Source organism: Agrilus planipennis, unplaced genomic scaffold, assembly GCF_000699045.2.
Source record: "Agrilus planipennis isolate EAB-ADULT unplaced genomic scaffold, Apla_2.0 scaffold383, whole genome shotgun sequence".
Classification (NCBI taxonomy): domain Eukaryota; kingdom Metazoa; phylum Arthropoda; class Insecta; order Coleoptera; family Buprestidae; genus Agrilus; species Agrilus planipennis.
The window spans coordinates 1-19,583 of NW_020439603.1; the positions used below are offsets into that span (position 1 = coordinate 1).

At 33.0% G+C, this 19,583-nt stretch overlaps 1 protein-coding gene across 1 annotated transcript in view; it reads right to left on the reverse strand.

The window, feature by feature from the left end:
• Positions 1-219: 219 nt before the first annotated feature.
• LOC108742838 (sodium channel protein 60E) overlaps positions 220-19,583 on the reverse strand; it is a 95,937-nt gene continuing 76,573 nt past the window's right edge. The window contains exons 5-16 of the mRNA XM_025979378.1: positions 17,460-17,594; positions 16,123-16,501; positions 10,988-11,155; positions 7,443-7,657; positions 5,112-5,282; positions 4,856-5,049; positions 3,612-3,717; positions 3,439-3,564; positions 1,627-1,801; positions 1,003-1,118; positions 781-946; positions 220-518 (exon numbers count right to left, since the gene is read on the reverse strand). Coding sequence (XP_025835163.1) covers positions 220-518; positions 781-946; positions 1,003-1,118; positions 1,627-1,801; positions 3,439-3,564; positions 3,612-3,717; positions 4,856-5,049; positions 5,112-5,282; positions 7,443-7,657; positions 10,988-11,155; positions 16,123-16,501; positions 17,460-17,594 — 2,250 coding nt within the window. The remainder of the gene's footprint in view (positions 519-780; positions 947-1,002; positions 1,119-1,626; positions 1,802-3,438; positions 3,565-3,611; positions 3,718-4,855; positions 5,050-5,111; positions 5,283-7,442; positions 7,658-10,987; positions 11,156-16,122; positions 16,502-17,459; positions 17,595-19,583) is intronic.

Genomic DNA, 19,583 nt, shown 5'->3' on the forward strand with positions numbered 1-19,583 from the left:
AAGACTTTGACTCGCTAAAGGCTATAGGGGAAGAAAACCTTAAGAAAAGATAAATTTGTCACTAACTCGCCTTGGAAGCAGGGTGGATCTAATCGAAGACGAATAGCAAATGGCTGACTTATATACAAGAATATTCACGATAATTTTGAAATACATATATTGTAAGCACACGATTTTGCATAAAAATATAGTAAAATGATAATAATTATGATTTTTGTTTTACCTTTGATAACAATGTTGAGGAAAACAATCGGGTGGCGTTTTCTGCTTCTTGTTCCTTCCAAAGCCGGGAAACCCCCCCAACCTATCGGTGTATTGTCCTTTTGAATTTTTTCGTCCTCCGACCGTAATTTCGTCCACATAAGCTACTAAAGTATGCCATGGTCGTTTAACAGTTTCCTTTTCTTGTTGGCTTGGATTGCTATTGTTACTATTATTTTCAGTTAATTGAAAATTACTGCCTTCGGTTTCACAACTGTTTGTTGGTGCTAATTGTTTTGGTTTTTCCTGGGATTCATCTGAAACGAAAACAGGAAACGATTACATATAAAAACCCGAGAAAAAATAAGGAGATTTATCGTTTTATCTGCCTTTTGGGACAGGTTAACAAATATTGAAGAATTTTATCGAGTTCCAGAACGATCTCTAGAGCTTCTGGAAGGAAAATTTACGGAAATTTAGAGAGATTTTTTTAGATTACCCTCTATCTTTTTCCTCAATGCAGATTTGCAGAGATCAAATTACTCTCCCTTAAAAATTATCTTTGTAATAAGGACGTACCCTTGCTTTCTCCGTTCGTCGTTCCCCTGCCCGAAGATGTACTTTTCTGAAGCACTTTTACGTCAAACTTTTCTTGTTGAGCATTTGACCTGCTAGAATCTTGTCTTGATGTCTTAGGATGACGTTCTGATTTATCTTCTTCGAAAACGTTTTCGTGTATAACTTCCTGAAAACGAAATTTGAATTTATAACATTTCACAACATCTGAACGAATTTCTTTACCCTATACTCGGAGGAATCGTAACTTATCAGTGATATCGGTCTATTCATAGCTTCTTGATAGCTTCGGTTGTAAACTTTATCTGCCGCAAACTCACCATATGTTGTAACTTTTAAACCTGAAATCGCTTTTTTTTATTGTTACCCACTGTTTAGAATCAGAAAAAGGAAATTTTTAAACAATATTTTATTTTGATATTCATTTTTATCTGTTTCCTATTTATTGGGTTTCATGATCAACAACTGCCACACTTTTAGACCTAAGCTCATGTATGGAGATGTCCCAGAAGGAAACCTCTATCAGAGTATAGAAAAAGAAGTAACCTGTTTTTCTAAATGTCAAGTTCAGTTTAACACTCCCTTTAATTATTTAACTACAAATTTAGTAGAAGTAAATTGATGGAATTTAAATTTTCTGCAGGGCATATTTTAGGACAACGCTTATCATTTTTTTATTTTTAGTAAATTTGCTTCAATGAGCATTAAATTACACATTATCAACGCGAGACTCCTAAGTCTTAAATTTCTAGTATCTAGGGATGGAATAAAACTCGGGCCGCCCGCTCTTTTTGAGCTTGGCACCAAATTACCTCTTAAAAGCCTTCTTCACGGGCATGTCAAACTTACCTTCTTGCTTCTCTTTTTCCTCTGCATGCTTTTGCATCATCTGTTTGACAATCATTTCGAGACATTGGTTACCTTTTGCTTTTTCGTCGTTGGTCTTTTTCTTCCTTCGTGTTTTCTGAAGAATAGATTGTATTCTCTCGAAGCTTTTTGCGAGATTCGACTCGTCGCCGACTTCCTGTTTTAAATCGAGATTATTGGCAAGCACGGAGGCAGTCAGTTCCACATTTATACATTGGCAGACTCATACATATTAAGCGCATGCAAATAACACGGTGTCATGCATGGCAAATGAGAGTAATTGATGATGGTCTGGCCCGATTGTCACGGGAACAAAAAGGATATCAAAGCCACGAAATGATGTTCTCGAGTGAACTTGGGAGCAAGGGCAAAATGCAAGGACTGCTGAACCGGCAGGTTGTCGATACACGACATACTTGTTGAATGCAAAACTTTTTTAATGAACTAAGGTTGTGACACAACAGTCGTGACCCAGCTACCCCTAAAGAGAACGATACTCGATGACGTACATAACACCCTCGTAACTGCAGCACCGAGAGGCGCAAATAGGTTTATTAGTTTGGATGCAGTAATTTTCGTCTGCATAAATCTATACACATCAGCAATTACTTACGATTACAGAAATAAACGGAACGTTTAAAAGATAAAGAGTAATAATTGTATACAAACAGGTAGCTTCAATATGGTATCTAGGTACAATGTCTTTAATCTATGTATCATGCTGTTAGTAAATGTGTACTATGTAGGATGTGTCACTTTCATGGTAAAAAAGTGATACTTGCATTACATGTGGACATAAAAAATGTACATTCAAATATTGAGACTCTAACATTTTATTGGACTCTAAGATAATATTCTAGGGGTGTGCAAATATTGGAATTCTGAAGTAATTTGTTTTATTATGATCTCTAGTAAAATGTATCACACAGATTAAATGATGACGTCCTTTGGGGTAAAGCACTCCGGACGTAAACAAGTCCATGTCCGGGTGGGGACTACCTCAAATGATGTCATCAATAAGTGCAATAGGGGTAGGTGCAATATTTCACGAGTCGGAGATTGGAATGTTAGGACAATGAGGTAAGTAGGGAAATTGAAAAATTTAATAGTAGAGTTAGAAATTCGAAAAAGATTGTTGAGGGTGTATGTTTGGAGCGCGGCGCTATATGGGTGCGAAACATGGACGGTGGGAATGGTGGTGTTACAGGCGAATGATGAGGATAGAGAAGGTTAGATATGAAGAGTTATTAGAAAGAATAAGAGAATAGAGGACTCCATGGAAGTCAATAAGAAATAGGCGAGATAGGTTAGTAGGACACCTTCTCAGGCATGAAGGTCTAGTTAGAAACATAGTAGAGGCAGAAGCAGGAGTTAGGAGGGGTAAAGGTAGACCTATATTAGATTACTATTCGCAAATAGGTAAGGATGTGGGTTTTTCTAGTATTAGGGAAATGAGTGAGGGTGCGTATCCAACCAGTCTTAGGACTGACGACCTTATGATGATGAAAATATACGATGAATTTAATAGTGTCATAAAGATTAGCTAATCATTTATTACATTTTTATTCGTTTTCGACCGGATTTCCTATCTTGTGTGGTTTACAATAAACTTGAATCCTTCTTGAGTTTCTTTTTTTTATAAAAATAGATTTAATCGAAATAAAACAAAACTCAAATGTTTTTATTTACGTTTGAAATTGGAACACTATTTGCAGACCCCTATAATATTCATCCAGAAATTTTAATGTGTGAAAGCAGTTATACAGTTTAATGGCATGCTCTTAAAAGTGCTACCTCTTTGCGAGTTTTGAGTTCCTCCGAGTTAAAACTGTTAAGTAGCAAGGCCAAGAACAAGTTAAGAACCATAAAATTCCCCATAACCAGCGTCGGCAAAAATACGGCTAGACATGTTCCGGAACCCTAAACTTAATAATTAGCAAATAATTAGCGATTATACGTTCACTTACCTCGCTTTGTTCCGCTCTCATGCAATCCCACAAGGGTTCGATCCATTCGCCGCATAATATGCGAAAGATCATCATGAACGAGTGAAAGAAATCGGTAAAATTCCACCTGAAATTTTCATTTTCATATTGCAAACGCTGCATTTAATACACGTAAACGGGTATTACGCGTAATTACCGGCTAGATCGCATCGTACCTCATATATGTATGCATATTTTTATAGTTATTAACTAACGTAGCAGATAATTTTGTTGGTATTTTATGAACACTTTTATGAATTGTTATTAGTTGTAATTTGACGTAGCAGGTAGTTAAAATTTCTGTAGCTTTTTGAAATTGTCATCAAATGAATTTACTACCTATATCCTTTTCAATGATTACAGTTCTCATGTTGGATACTACCGAAAAACTCTGGTTAAAATTAGCACCAAGTGCATCATACATCGCTGATAAACCTGGTAATTGCCGAAAAGGTTTGACATACATTCATATTTCTGCATGTTAACTGTCGTTTTTGATATATTAGCTTATTAGCTGGTTTGAAATACAACTGTAGTAAAGTTTTGTGTAGTAAATGAATGGATTTGGATGTTTTATGAAATTTCACCTAAGTTTGTTCAAAAATCACAGTATCCATATTTTTCTCTTGCCCAACAATGAATGAAGAATTATTTGAGGTAATCAGGGTAAAAATGTTTATTATTATTCAAAAAACCGCCGTTTTGGCATACAGAAACTGATAAATTTGAAAACACTAATTTAATATACATTAGTTCACATAATAGCTGTAATACGATATGTAAAGGGTAAATTAAAATACCTTTACACATTAGAATAAAAGAACATAAAAATGATTACAAAAAAATATAACAACCAAGCCACATTTCAAAAAGTAGCTTGTTGAAACTGGCCACACACCTAATTTTGAAGAAGAAAATTATTTTAAGGGTTTCTTCCTTGAAGTGTCTTGTATATGAACAATATATTAATACAGGGTAGAGAGAAAAATTATAACCTTCATAAATCCCCAGTTTAGGGCAAAACTATCGCTTGGTTTTGCAGTAATATTATACTTTTTCACCCTTATTAGCCACAGATTCTTCATTCATTCATTGTTTGAAAATATCTGATTGAACTACATACCGTAGACAGCATATAATAAGTTTCAACAAAGAAAATAGAAAGCTACACTAAATTATGAGACACACATAATCTAATGTTATCAATTTTAAACTTAATTTTGTACCTGGGTACAGGATCCGGGTAAAACTTTTCTTCGGTGTAGTCCTTCGAAAACAATTGCATCCCTATTACTGCAAAGATATAGATAACGATAACCAACACAAATGTAAGATTTCCAAGAGCTCCTATGGTGCTTATAATGATACTTAAAAGTACTTTCATCGTTATCCACGACTGTGCCAACTTTAGAACTCGTAACTAAAATAACGTATTCGTTTAAAAAATTTCTGAAGAAAAAGGTTTATGATAAAAATAGCTACCAAACGGAGACCCCTAAGAACGGACAGTCCATCCACCAATTCAAAAATGAGATCCAAAACACTTGCTGATACGATAATTAAATCGAAAATGTTCCATCCATTTTGAAAAAATTCTTTATTAAGCGCTATTAGTTTCATGGTGCATTCTAGTGTAAAAATCGATGTGAAAACCTGTGGTAAATATTAAAACTGGCTAAATTACAAAAAACAGTAATAGTAACAGTAATCTTTTAAGAACAGAAAATTTATTTTAAAATTTTAAAATAATTTTGTTAAAATATCCGAAGGAACTGACAATTACTTTTTTACACTGAAAACAGTCGCAAACATAAGCAAAACAGGCAACAGGCAATTTAATTTTCAGTCCCGAACGAAAAGAAAGTGCGCGTGAATGGGGAATCCCGGCCGACCGAATGCCATGTTCACAGGATCATCGAGTTAGTTTGCTGGAGTTGGCATGTTTTTTTTTATGTCGCTATTAGCTAGATGAATCTTAAAAATAATGTGTTAGTAAAAAAAGTATTACGTAAAAGGTCCCTTATTGATTAAAATGCCAAAAAAGATAATAAGTAAATAGATAATTTAATTATCATTTGACTTTCGCAAAACGTACATCTTTTTAAGGTAATATCGGTTATTGGTTGATGATTTAGCAGGAACTAGAAGGACCCCTAGATCGCAGGGTCCTGGACACTTGTCCAGAGTGGCCAACAGAAAAGAGGGCTCTGAAGGTGTGTTATACATATATAAGAATCACAACTGTGAATTAGTTTTTAATAGAATATGAAGTAAATTATTATTTGGTTAGAATTTTCATACCAAAAATTAGAAATTGCTTTTTTTAAACTGGATTTTTGTTTCAAAAACTATTTTCAAAGAAACGTCTTAATAAGATCTTTCTAGAGATGTGATGTAGTCGGTTTGCAAGGCATAATACCTATAAAAAGTTTGCTACGCCAAAGTGAATCTTTGAGAAATGGTGAAACATAATCTCAAATGATTTCTAAATTGAAATTTAGAATTTTCAATAAACGTCAAAAAATATTGTTGAGCAAAAGTTCGTATTTCTTTTAAATCATAAAATTTCATGCGACCTCCTTTAAAACTGGAAACAGTATCACTTTTTTTTCATCTCCAATTTGAGTTATTCAATTGAAGATATATGGATTTCTGTTATACTGGCAAAGGAGAGAGAACTTTTAAATGTTTCGTTAAACCGCAATTGATAAAAACGCGAATTTTATTCAACAAGTTTAAGACTTCCTCAACTTTGGTTCAAACTTGATAAAAGATTATATATTTCAAAGCGACGGTTCCTATTCTATAAGGAAGTGCTAGTACGTATTCAATATAAAGTTTGAAAAGGGAAAAGTCAGCGTTCCACTCAAAGAATCAGAATGGATGTTATAAATGAATAAATGCATAAAACATTTTTATTGGCAAATATAAAATTAAAATGTCGACTTTTTAATCAAATACAACTTTGGAAATCTTCTATCTCATACTCCATTCGAACTTTTAAAATATGCCTTCTCGAAAAGAAGAAAACACAAAAGATATAGAAGTAAAAGTTACTTATATTAATTTTGTATTCTACAGTATTAAATTTCAGCAGAAGAGAATGATAAATATCTGACAGATAAACAACAAAAGTAAATTTCTTCTTAAGGTTAGCTCTGATATTTGAAACGTAAAATTAACATTCAAAAATTATATCTATAATTCTAAAATGAACTTGGAACCCCTTAAAGATTTAATTAACGGAGAAATTGTATAGAACTTTCAGTACTCCAAGAAGTTTTTGTGACCTTTCTGGTAATTTGCAAATTTGTCGTTCAGTTTAATTAATTTGTTAAAGAATAATTTTGAGAAATAACACTGACAACAGAGTTGTAGTAGCAACAGTATCAAAAGGAGATGGCTTTTTGGATGTCGTTATTAAGTAAGTTAGAGACATTATAAATATATATATGACCTTCAGACACAACTTCCGTTGCACACTCCGCCGCGTGTTGCGCGCGCAACTCGTTTATAACTTGGTGTTATAATGTTAAATTTTGGCAGATTTTGCATGCAATAATTTTAGTTTCTACCTAACAGATTTGTGATTTTCACATCTCCTTGCAGTATAATCATCCACAGTTCTAAACGCTTAGTTAATTTCAAGCTTTCTACCAATACTGTACATTTAACTTGAACGCTGTATCTAATAAATTTCAATTAAATTGACTTTATGTTTCCTTTCTATTTCCGATAGAAGATTAAGCCGAGATTATATGACATGGATATTGGATATTCTGTTTAATTAATTTATTAATGATTAACACTTACCTTGTTACCAACGTCTAAGGCTCGCAAAACGGATTCACTCATTCCGTGATGTTCTAGAGCTAAGAACATCGTGTTCAAGACTATGCAGACGGTTATGAAGAGTTCGAATAAAGGATCTCGTACTATTTTGTAAAGAGACTGTTGAAATTGTAACCATCCGGTGTAATCCACACAGCATTGTTCGCAACAAGAACAATTACGATCCGGTAAATCATCTACAGAATGTAATGATTCATAGGGAAACTCAAAAAAATTTTCAGGATCTATCTCTAAGTCAATAATATATAATATTTCTTTCATTTTTATGTGGCATAAGAATCAGCAAAAAAATATATTACCAAAAGAATTTCTTTATTAGTAATAAGCCATATTATCAGCTGCGAAGATTGAGTATGATTAATATTTCTCTGTTTGAAGTGATATAGTTTTTCTATCTTTATATTATACTTTCTTCAGTTCAGCAACAAATAGTTTTTCTATAATATGATTCCTTATTTGTCTTTGTCAGCCGTTTTAATTGGAAAAAAGACACTAATGCCAAAATAGTTTGTTTAGCGTGAAAGGTCATAGCCAAAATAGGGTTGTAAATAATTTAATTGATGTAAAATAGGCATCAATCATTTTATATCAAAATATTTACTATCCCATTTTGTTTCTGATCTTTTACACATTGTAATAAGAGAAAGAAATGGAATCCATAGTTTATTTAGCTTTGGGTTCATCTAATAAGTGAAGTTTTTCGAATCGTTTTCTAGGAATTTTGGATTATAGGCATTTATTAACACACCACTTGTAGTTTTCAGTTTTACACAGCTGGCGTATATCAATCGATATTGTTTGTCGTAATTCAGAGAATTTCGTAGTTCCATTTGGCAGGTGTTGATATCAATTTGGAACTTCAAAATTCCATGGACCATGACATTGAACCCGGAAAACAATATCGATCCAATATTTTAGATTATCCGTTTCCAAGGAGTTTAGAATTTTTTGGGCTCTCTTCAGTTAAAGAATTAGAAGGCATTCATGGANAAATGTCTTTATACGAGTGTATAGTTGATTGCATAAATGTGATAATTACATGTGATAATCATGAAAATCGGGTATAGGGTTGGTTTTATATGCATTTATAATGAAAATTTTGCGAAAATTAAAATATCGGTAACTATCGACACACAAAAATCAATAACTGCCATTACAAGTAAGGTTTGGTTAGGTATGATTAATTCAACGATTAATTTGGAATTACAGAAAAAGAAAAAAGTTGTCACATAAGCACTTAAATTTAAGTGATTTATGAAGATTTTATGTTTCATTATGTATTCCTGAAAGAAGCTACTGTCGCATTTAAATCACATTTTATTTTTATGATCGATAATAACGCAGTGCACCATAAAACTGAAGAAGATAAATCCCTTTGTGCCATGTTGCAAATGATAGATTGTTTGCTTTATGGAAAGTCATGATGTTTTTCGATTAGCGTTGTCATTGGGAATACTGTGTGTTCCCGAATAATTCTTACAGAATCACCTACAGATTTATAATGAATGATTGGCTTTAGCGAACGTTTTTGAACGGAAAATTAGTAGGTTCAATCGGTTAAAGCGAACTAATATTTCTTTGTAAGATGGACTTAATAAACTATGTATGTGGTTCCAAACTTTGTACATTGCTGAATTTTCGTTACTTTAAGCCTTTGACAAACTGTATGATTATTTATATAGAGAAACATAACAACATAATGTAACCACGTAATATGTATCGCTCTCCTTTTTTCTTTGCACCGTTTGTGTGTTTCTGAAATACTTATATGACATTTTATAAAAGTTGTTGATTTTCTTTAGTTGACGAACGACCGGATATAACGAACAAAATTCTTAAATTCGTGGTCGTTATAAACGACTTCGACTGTATTTAGTATCTACGATAGATTTCATTGAACTTAAATTTTCAATTTAATTGAGAGACTTCAGTTGATGGAAAGTTCATTTTAACTTTTTGTATGTATTGAGTAAACTAGTTGAATGTGGTAACAGAAAAAAGCTGTCAACGTCACTGTGTATGTATACATATATGCGTAGGCATTGTATACTGTCGTGAAATAGAAATAAGCAAAACTTTCTCGAATATATCAGCGAGTAAGTCAGTTGTATAATATCGACTTTACGGCACAAAAGCTCTCACGTTCAACAGATTATATTGAAATTTATGGGATCCCCAAGGAAGGGCAGCGTGTATAAAATTCTTTAACTTGCTCCGTTTTAATATCCGATAATCCCGTTTCTGATTTGGATAACGTCTACTATAGCGGAAATATCATATGGTCGAAAAAGAACGTTCATCGATATTGAATTCGACCGTATTGCTGCAAAATTATTGAGAGATTGTCTTTACGTCATTACACGAACTAATTCAAGCAGTAATAAAATCCAGAAAAGAACGATTTTATTATTTTTTGTCGGTTGGATTTTCTTATCGTTAGTAATAGGTAACTTTGACCTATAATTACGTACTGTCGGGTTTGATGTTAAAAAAATACCTATACTGGCTTATTTACAAATCGATAAGGTACTGTCGAAATCTTCTTTTCTACTTATGTAGGTATACATATAAACTGACTACATACTGAATAAAACAATTCAAAGTGGTCTATATTCTGTCGAAACTGCCAGACGCGGATCGCGATTTCGATCTTCTTGGATCCCATCAGCGCGTTGCAGGCAGCTCCGGTAGACCACAGTAAACGCCATTTGTAGGACGATGCTACATTGTTTGACTACATACCATTTAGAATATTTTCAGAAATAATTGAAGTATCGCAGAAGATACGAGAGACAACAGTCTCCCCATTTTAATAATTGGTTATATCAAAAGGCTCTTATTGTTGACACAAGAAGTACGGAACATCACGAAGGATGCTCTTAATAAATAAGGTCGATAAAGAGGTAATTAAAATTCAGGGGCATATACTGCCATCAGGGTCTTTAGAAGCAATTTGCCTGTTTAGTTGAGTCTAATGCAAGTCACCACTAGCATCCGGTATGTAACTTTCACATACCTATATATCTTTTATTCAGCATAGGATACCTACATTACTCGCTACAACGTAACTTGTAAAGACTGATTTACTTAAAATATTAGGTAAGTGAATTATTTTACACTTCCAAATGCATTTTGAATCATACAACCAACCAGTATTTACTTACTTGAGACTCCTTCTGAAATTCTTCGGTACTATTTTCATTATAAATTTTTCATAATTGATATTAGAAGCTTTTATTTTTTACAGATTCAAAATCATTATAAAGCTAGTTAGTCGTTAGTTTGAATACATATTTTCACTGTTTTCTATTCCGAGTTAATAAATGGTTATTTTTTATTTTGGTCTGTATCTGTTAATGTCAATATGTTAATATAATCCACTTGAAAAACACAAAAGTCAAAATATGAACTACGATAATTCTGAATGTATGTTTTGTAAAACGTTAGCAAAAATTAGCTAATGTTCGAAATTGTATTAATTTGTATTGATTGTTAAATATTTATACGTACCTTAATTATGTTTGGCACCTGAGTGGTGGCAACGTCTTCAGATGTACAATCAGCATCTTCATGATCGTCAACAACTCCGGAATCATCTAATGATGATTCACGATTATTACCTTCGCTTGTATTACTGCTGGTTTGGCGACTTTGAAGACCAATTCGAAGGGGTGCTAGAACAAAAATTTTTTTTTCATACAGAAACATCGACTAAACATAGATTCGAAACTAATAACAAATAAAAAATATCAAATTATGTCTTAGATCTCCTTTCGATAAACAGGATGCTATTCTTTAATCAGAATCTTTAATTAAAATCAGCAATTTTGACGAATTTTATTTGGAAATGAACAATTGAAAAAAGGCGGGTGGGTCTAAATGTCTTTATACGAGTGTATAGTTGATTGCATAAATGTGATAATTACATGTGATAATCATGAAAATCGGGTATAGGGTTGGTTTTATATGCATTTATAATGAAAATTTTGCGAAAATTAAAATATCGGTAACTATCGACACACAAAAATCAATAACTGCCATTACAAGTAAGGTTTGGTTAGGTATGATTAATTCAACGATTAATTTGGAATTACAGAAAAAGAAAAAAGTTGTCACATAAGCACTTAAATTTAAGTGATTTATGAAGATTTTATGTTTCATTATGTATTCCTGAAAGAAGCTACTGTCGCATTTAAATCACATTTTATTTTTATGATCGATAATAACGCAGTGCACCATAAAACTGAAGAAGATAAATCCCTTTGTGCCATGTTGCAAATGATAGATTGTTTGCTTTATGGAAAGTCATGATGTTTTTCGATTAGCGTTGTCATTGGGAATACTGTGTGTTCCCGAATAATTCTTACAGAATCACCTACAGATTTATAATGAATGATTGGCTTTAGCGAACGTTTTTGAACGGAAAATTAGTAGGTTCAATCGGTTAAAGCGAACTAATATTTCTTTGTAAGATGGACTTAATAAACTATGTATGTGGTTCCAAACTTTGTACATTGCTGAATTTTCGTTACTTTAAGCCTTTGACAAACTGTATGATTATTTATATAGAGAAACATAACAACATAATGTAACCACGTAATATGTATCGCTCTCCTTTTTTCTTTGCACCGTTTGTGTGTTTCTGAAATACTTATATGACATTTTATAAAAGTTGTTGATTTTCTTTAGTTGACGAACGACCGGATATAACGAACAAAATTCTTAAATTCGTGGTCGTTATAAACGACTTCGACTGTATTTAGTATCTACGATAGATTTCATTGAACTTAAATTTTCAATTTAATTGAGAGACTTCAGTTGATGGAAAGTTCATTTTAACTTTTTGTATGTATTGAGTAAACTAGTTGAATGTGGTAACAGAAAAAAGCTGTCAACGTCACTGTGTATGTATACATATATGCGTAGGCATTGTATACTGTCGTGAAATAGAAATAAGCAAAACTTTCTCGAATATATCAGCGAGTAAGTCAGTTGTATAATATCGACTTTACGGCACAAAAGCTCTCACGTTCAACAGATTATATTGAAATTTATGGGATCCCCAAGGAAGGGCAGCGTGTATAAAATTCTTTAACTTGCTCCGTTTTAATATCCGATAATCCCGTTTCTGATTTGGATAACGTCTACTATAGCGGAAATATCATATGGTCGAAAAAGAACGTTCATCGATATTGAATTCGACCGTATTGCTGCAAAATTATTGAGAGATTGTCTTTACGTCATTACACGAACTAATTCAAGCAGTAATAAAATCCAGAAAAGAACGATTTTATTATTTTTTGTCGGTTGGATTTTCTTATCGTTAGTAATAGGTAACTTTGACCTATAATTACGTACTGTCGGGTTTGATGTTAAAAAAATACCTATACTGGCTTATTTACAAATCGATAAGGTACTGTCGAAATCTTCTTTTCTACTTATGCAGGTATACATATAAACTGACTACATACCGAATAAAATTATTCGAAGTGGTCTATATTCTGTCGAAACTGCCAGACGCGGATCGCGATTTCGACCTTCTTGGATCTCATCAGCGCGTCGCAGGCAGCTCCGGTAGACCACAGACCAACTTTTACCTGCTGTCTTAACAGTGCGTTTTAGAAAATACTACAAATGGCGCAGTAAACGCCATCTGTAGGACGATGCTACATTGTTTGACTACATACCTATTAGAATATTTTCAGAAATAATTGAAGTATCGCAGAAGATACGAGAGACAACAGTCTCCCCATTTTAATAATTGGTTATATCAAAAGGCTCTTATTGTTGACACAAGAAGTACGGAACATCACGAAGGATGCTCTTAATAAATAAGGTCGATAAAGAGGTAATTAAAATTCAGGGGCATATACTGCCATCAGGGTCTTTAGAAGCAATTTGCCTGTTTAGTTGAGTCTAATGCAAGTCACCACTAGCATCCGGTATGTAACTTTCACATACCTATATATCTTTTATTCAGCATAGGATACCTACATTACTCGCTACAACGTAACTTGTAAAGACTGATTTACTTAAAATATTAGGTAAGTGAATTATTTNTTGATTTTAGAAGCCTTTATTTTTTACAGATTCAAAATCATTATAAAGCTAGTTAGTCGTTAGTTTGAATACATATTTTCACTGTTTTCTATTCCGAGCTAATCTTCGCACTTCCCTTAAACTAGAACATACCAGGTCCTTAACTATTAGTAAATATTGATCAAATCTAGGCATATATCTACTGCTTTTGGTCATTTGTTTCTTAGAGTTTCGTTTATTTTGGAGTAAGTTTCTGAAAACTTATTATTGGTTTATATATTATTTTTGTAATAGACGAATTGTTTGCTTCAAAATTGTTCTAGGAGCAATATCTAAGTCTAGACCGTTTTTATTTTTAAAAACGTAAATACAAATGTTTTACAGATAGAGTTCATACTTTCTATAACGAAACTTTTTATGACTTAAACATTACTTGAGATTGGTTGGTTTGCTTTACAATTTATAATTTTGTAACTTCAGAAACTTTGCCGACCCTTCAGTATTTATTTTACAATTTACAATACAACTTTCTATAGAAGACTTTGTGTTGTACCTGAAAATAGAAGTAAGGTAGGTAACAGAGCAATGACAATAGAGGAGCAGGTAACACCTTGTAATTTTTTACATAGCCTAACCTAACCCAACCACGATGGGATTAGGCGATTAGGCGCTTTCTCCGATCTGTTCATAAGGCTAAGCCTCGACCGAGCGGCATGGCCTAGAGGTCTAGACCATTGCTTAGCATTCGGGAGGACGCCGGTTCGATTCCGGGTCCGTCTGCCTTGGTCCAAGTTTTTCTGTGGTTTCCTTGGATCACTTAGGCAAATGCTGAGGCAGTAATATTCCACAGATAATCTTTCATTCTCTTCTGTCTTCATTTCGTCCGTCTCATCTTTCTCACCCGAACCACCACCCACCCATTCCCACGATTCCTGAAAGCAGGCTGAAGAGGGCCTTCCGCCCTACCTTCCGGCATAGTCCGGAGGGACTGCCCGCCCACCAGCAATACTGGCTGGTGGGAATGAAACACCCAAAAGTTTTTTTTTGGCTAAGCCTCAGTACTCAGCAGGTACTTTATTAAAACTAAATAAATACATTCAGTTGTAATTTCTGATAGTAAGCACTTTGTCAATTTAGACCACTTTCTTCTGCGAGCTGCCAATGGTTAAAATCGTATTAATAATATATATATGTGCGCTAGTGCAAAGTGGAAATTATCTTGAAGTACCTACTCCTTCTCAACGAAAATTAATGACGACTTGATGTAGAGAATGTCTACAAATTGAGTTAATCATTCGTTGTCAGTTAAAATACTGCGTCGCATGTAGAGGAGTAATCGCGTCAAATCCTGTTATTGTGTGTATTACTAGGGGAAATCCGTGGGGTTTACACTGTAAGCCCACGACTGCAAACATACATTTGCTGCGCGAACCGTTATGAGAAATGAAATTCGATTGGTGGTTTATGGTAACAATTCGGTGGATAGCCAAAATTAGATTTAAATCTGCAGTCGGTAATCGATAACAACGAAAATTTGTTTGCTTTTCAATTACTTGGCATTAAAAAAACATCAAATAGTCACTGATTCTAGGAGATTTATACGTATTTACTTAAAAAGCTTTCTGATCAAAATTACACGATTACATAATCATTACAGAGAAGTATTTTATGTTTGCTTTAGTAAGTGAATTAAGACCTTACTAATAGGTTATAAAGGATGCAGATTTGTAAGTATTTTTATTCGGAACGTTTTATCGGCGATTCCTTGCCGACATCATCAGGCGAAAATTCTTTGCATTTTTACTCCAATAAGATTGGATTCTTGTGATCAATTAAGAATTAGGGAATTTAGTATTTAAAGCAATATCAGTAACATTAACATCTATTCTATTTCGATTAGTTAATTAATTTATGTTTATTTAACTAATTTAAAAAAATAGAATTGCAATATAGGAATTTTATAATAGTACATTAGATACTCAACGTCTTTGCCTTGTATCAGCAAATAATAATAAATAATTATTGCGCATTCCTCGTTGATCTATATACTCAAAATCGATAACAATATGCTAATTGTAAGAATTTGTGCGTCTAAAACCCTCAGAAGACCCATTTCAATTATAATTATTTATGCTTGTCAAGGTTTGAGGTTGGCAGGTAGCAAAAATGACAGGATCAGAATGAATCAGTTTCCAGATAAAGGTTAACCCTTTCTTGCGATCTGACCCTTATTACGACGTTGACATTTCATTATAAAATAATTTGTTATTGATAATTTATGCATTATGCCTTGAGCACAATTTTTTACGAGACTGACGTTGAATTCACTGACTATAAATTCACGGAAAGAATGGAAAACTGTAGTGACAGTTTTATTGAAGCCTTTATTATATTTTTATACGCTCTGTGTATTATAAATATCCTAACTAGTATTATAAGTGCGTTTGCTACCATTTCACTCCTTAACCACTCAACCAATCATCAAGGAATTTTGAACACACATTGTCAGGGGTACAGAAAAGGTCATAAGGTTTAGTTTTATGTGGTCGTCGATGATCTTTGAGACGTATTTAGGACAAAACCTAGTTTAATATAAACTTACCTAATCTATTAGTAGGATAGAGAGTTTCCGTACTTTTTCGTTCGTTGTGTTGATTCGAAGGTTTGTTCGGAAGAGGTAGAGGAAGGGTTGAAGGTTTGGGAGAGCCTTGACTGTGCCTCGGGCTGGGACTCGGACTGGGCGTCACCGATCGGGCGTTCTTTGAGTCTTCGCCCTCGTGATTCGAGGGCGAGGAGCACGTTGCACTTTTGGCTCGTTTTCGTCTTCTCGTCTTTTTTCGGGCGTATGATGCCAAAAGCAGTCCTTTACGAGCATCGATCTTTTTTATTTTGTGCTTGGAGAGCTTCTTGACGTTGAGCAGCGAAGGATCAAAGCTGAATGTTGAATCTTCGCGGTAGTCGTTGAGATCTTTTTTTCTTTCCTGTAACAATGAAGCGATCTGGCTTATACAACGAGAGGATTAAAATTGGAAATCGTATCGTTAACTGAGGAAATAAAAGGAAAATATATCGATGTGAAGGCACCCTCTTAAAGGTTACATTTTAGAGAAATGGTATTAAAGGGTGCCACACAGAGTTTAGACTTGCTTTTTATTTAATTCAGTTATAATGTATATATCTAATAACCAATTTGTTTCAATATAGGATAAATTTCCTTCCCAGAATGCCGAATGTTACGAAATAATCATCTGTATAATACGTGCACCAGTAATTTTCTAGTTAGTACGACAGTTAGCTGAAATAATATGCAGTGAGGTATCAGGAAGAAAGATTAATTATCTGGTTGATTAAAGTTTAAAATTTATTATGTCAGCTCTTCCTTGAATGCATTTGCTGTGTGAAGAGTGTGAAAACTACGAACTAATATCTACGTAATTTGGAAACTTAAAATTCTCATTGCAATTTATTAAAAGTTTTTGACGTTGTTATGTTACAGAAAAAAGAGTGAATAAAATTTAAGATTTCAAACAGTATTCAAACAAACCAATCAAAATGATAATGAATGAATTTGGAAATTCTATTTCCTTTTTTTGATACATTAGGTAATTTGAAGGATATTTTGTTTGCTTTTCCAAAATTTATCCTAAAACAACGCAAAAAGCTTACAAATTTAATTTGATTAATCTACCAAAAAATTATGAATACTTTTTCAAAACTGCCTTTCGTAAATATAATATTAAATTGATTTAGTTTATTATAGGTAGATACGTTAATAAAACAGGAATTTCTTTTTGTTTCGGTAAATTTATGATACACAGATTATAATAAAAATCGCATTTTATTTTATCAACAAAAATGAAATAACAATTTCTTTTGATGAAGTTTGGTGCTCACCATCAAGAACTTGACGATCTTTTACCTATACCTAATTAGTCTTACCTCTTCCGTAATTTCAGCTTCTTCTTCATAACTTAGGGCTACCACGGCTAACATTAGATTTATAAGATAAAACGATCCAAAGAAAACCACCACTGTAAAAAAGGAAACGCTCATGGGACCACACGCAGACAAAACCTGAAAACAAGATACAGTTCTTTTCATCTAATTATGTACTTATAATAATTTTATTTATATTTAATTTTATTTGGTGCAGCCATGCATTTACACTGCAAAATTCAGTTTTTCCTACCTACTGGCTATTGAATAAAAAATGAAATTAATCTTTTAAGCGTTTAATAATGGTAAAAGATTAATTTGTTTCTGTCAGTTACAGATAATCAGCTTATCTGTTTCGAACGGAAGGAAGCAACAACAGAATTTTGACTGATGTTGAGGGATTGTTTATCGGACATGTCACAAGGGATGCACACATACAACCAAAGTTTAAATGAATTTCGGTTACAGCACGACTTTTCTGGATTTTTAATTCGGCACCGTGTCAGATGAAAATTGCTTGTTTCAACTCCGAGTGGAAATCAATATAATATACACTTTCTATAGAAGTATTGGGGTGGAATTATAAGTTGATAACCTTGTTTGGTTATTGACCAAAATACATCTATTTTCTGGGGCTTTTCTAATTTCTACATTTTATAAAAAAGTTTTCTATATTTAGATATATTTCTATGTAATATTGTTATACTTGTGATGATAAAAGAATGGTCTAGATTGACATAGGATTCGGCCATGCCACCAGAGTTGTCTTTTTGTGTTATTATAGCGGAATAACGTTCACCAAGACGTTTAGATTAATTATAGCCCCTATCAGATTATCCGATATAAGTGTAATGCATTTTCTGTAATAGCGCAATGCTGTGATTAATGGTTAAAACAAAATAGCTTTTCCGTAACTAATATACGCAAGGAGAAAGCCGACATTTCCGTATTCAAATTATTATTTATTTATAATGTCTTGCCATGATGAAAAGAAAATAAGAAAACAAGCGTCAACTTAGTATTCATTATGAAACTTAAGAAGTGAATTTAAATTAGTTTTAGTCCTTCGTGAACAGGAAACCAAAAACGCTTTTTCTCTCTAACGGAATATATTAATGTTTTGTTTATTTGCTTGTCTGTTTGAAAGTACGAACAGAATTTTTACATGTTATGTTCGTTTTATATAATAATTTTTAATAGGTTTCATATCTATGCATTTTAGCTTTTCTGGTTATCTCCAAATTATAACTGTGATATCTTTAGTTCGTGGAATATAAACAAACTTTTTGTGTTACACAATAAGACAGGAGGCGTTAAAAAGTAGTAGCAGTTTAAACAAGGTTTATATATATTGCAAATATCAATGTTTGTATTCTAAACTCAATCTTATGTAAAAGAGAACGAAGAAACAGATTAATTGTTACTTTTTTTTGAACAATCATAAAATAATCTTTTCTGGGCTAATTCGGCCGTCGTCGGTTGTAGTTGCTTCCTAACATTTCGCCACCACGAGTGGCGAACTTCTTCAAAGGTCCTTCCATCTCCGATGTTATGTTAATGTGCCGTTAAAGATGAAACGTCTTTTGTTTCAGTTGTTTCGAATTTTTGTTTCTTTGTTCGACAAGCGCTCGTTTTTAGAAGTGATAATTTGCATTCGCTTCTAGCGATTACTTTGCAGACTTCTGTCATTTTTCGTTCAGTTCACTTTGGATTTCTGCGATAGTTTTGTTCTGGTTTTTATTTAGTTTTGACAATCGAGAAATTAGTTCTAACCTAAATTTTAGCTAAGACTTTTTGTAATATTCAATTCAATTGAAGTCTTGTTGTGAGATATCTTGTCTACGTAGTAAATAGTTGTAACGTTGGTGTGGTGAAGAAATATAATAAAATCTCATACAATTCTGATGCTTCTGCACAAGTACATGGCAAAACAGGTTAGTTGTTAAATTTTAATATTAAATAATAAGTCAGATGGATGTTTTTTTGAACCAGGAACTCTTTTATATATGATTAGAAAAAACGGCGGTCCTAGTGCATATCTTGTTCAGGAAGTATTTGCAGTATTTATATCTTGCAGATTTTCATTTTTTTTTCTCCCTTATAATTAAAATTGTATAAATGTTTATC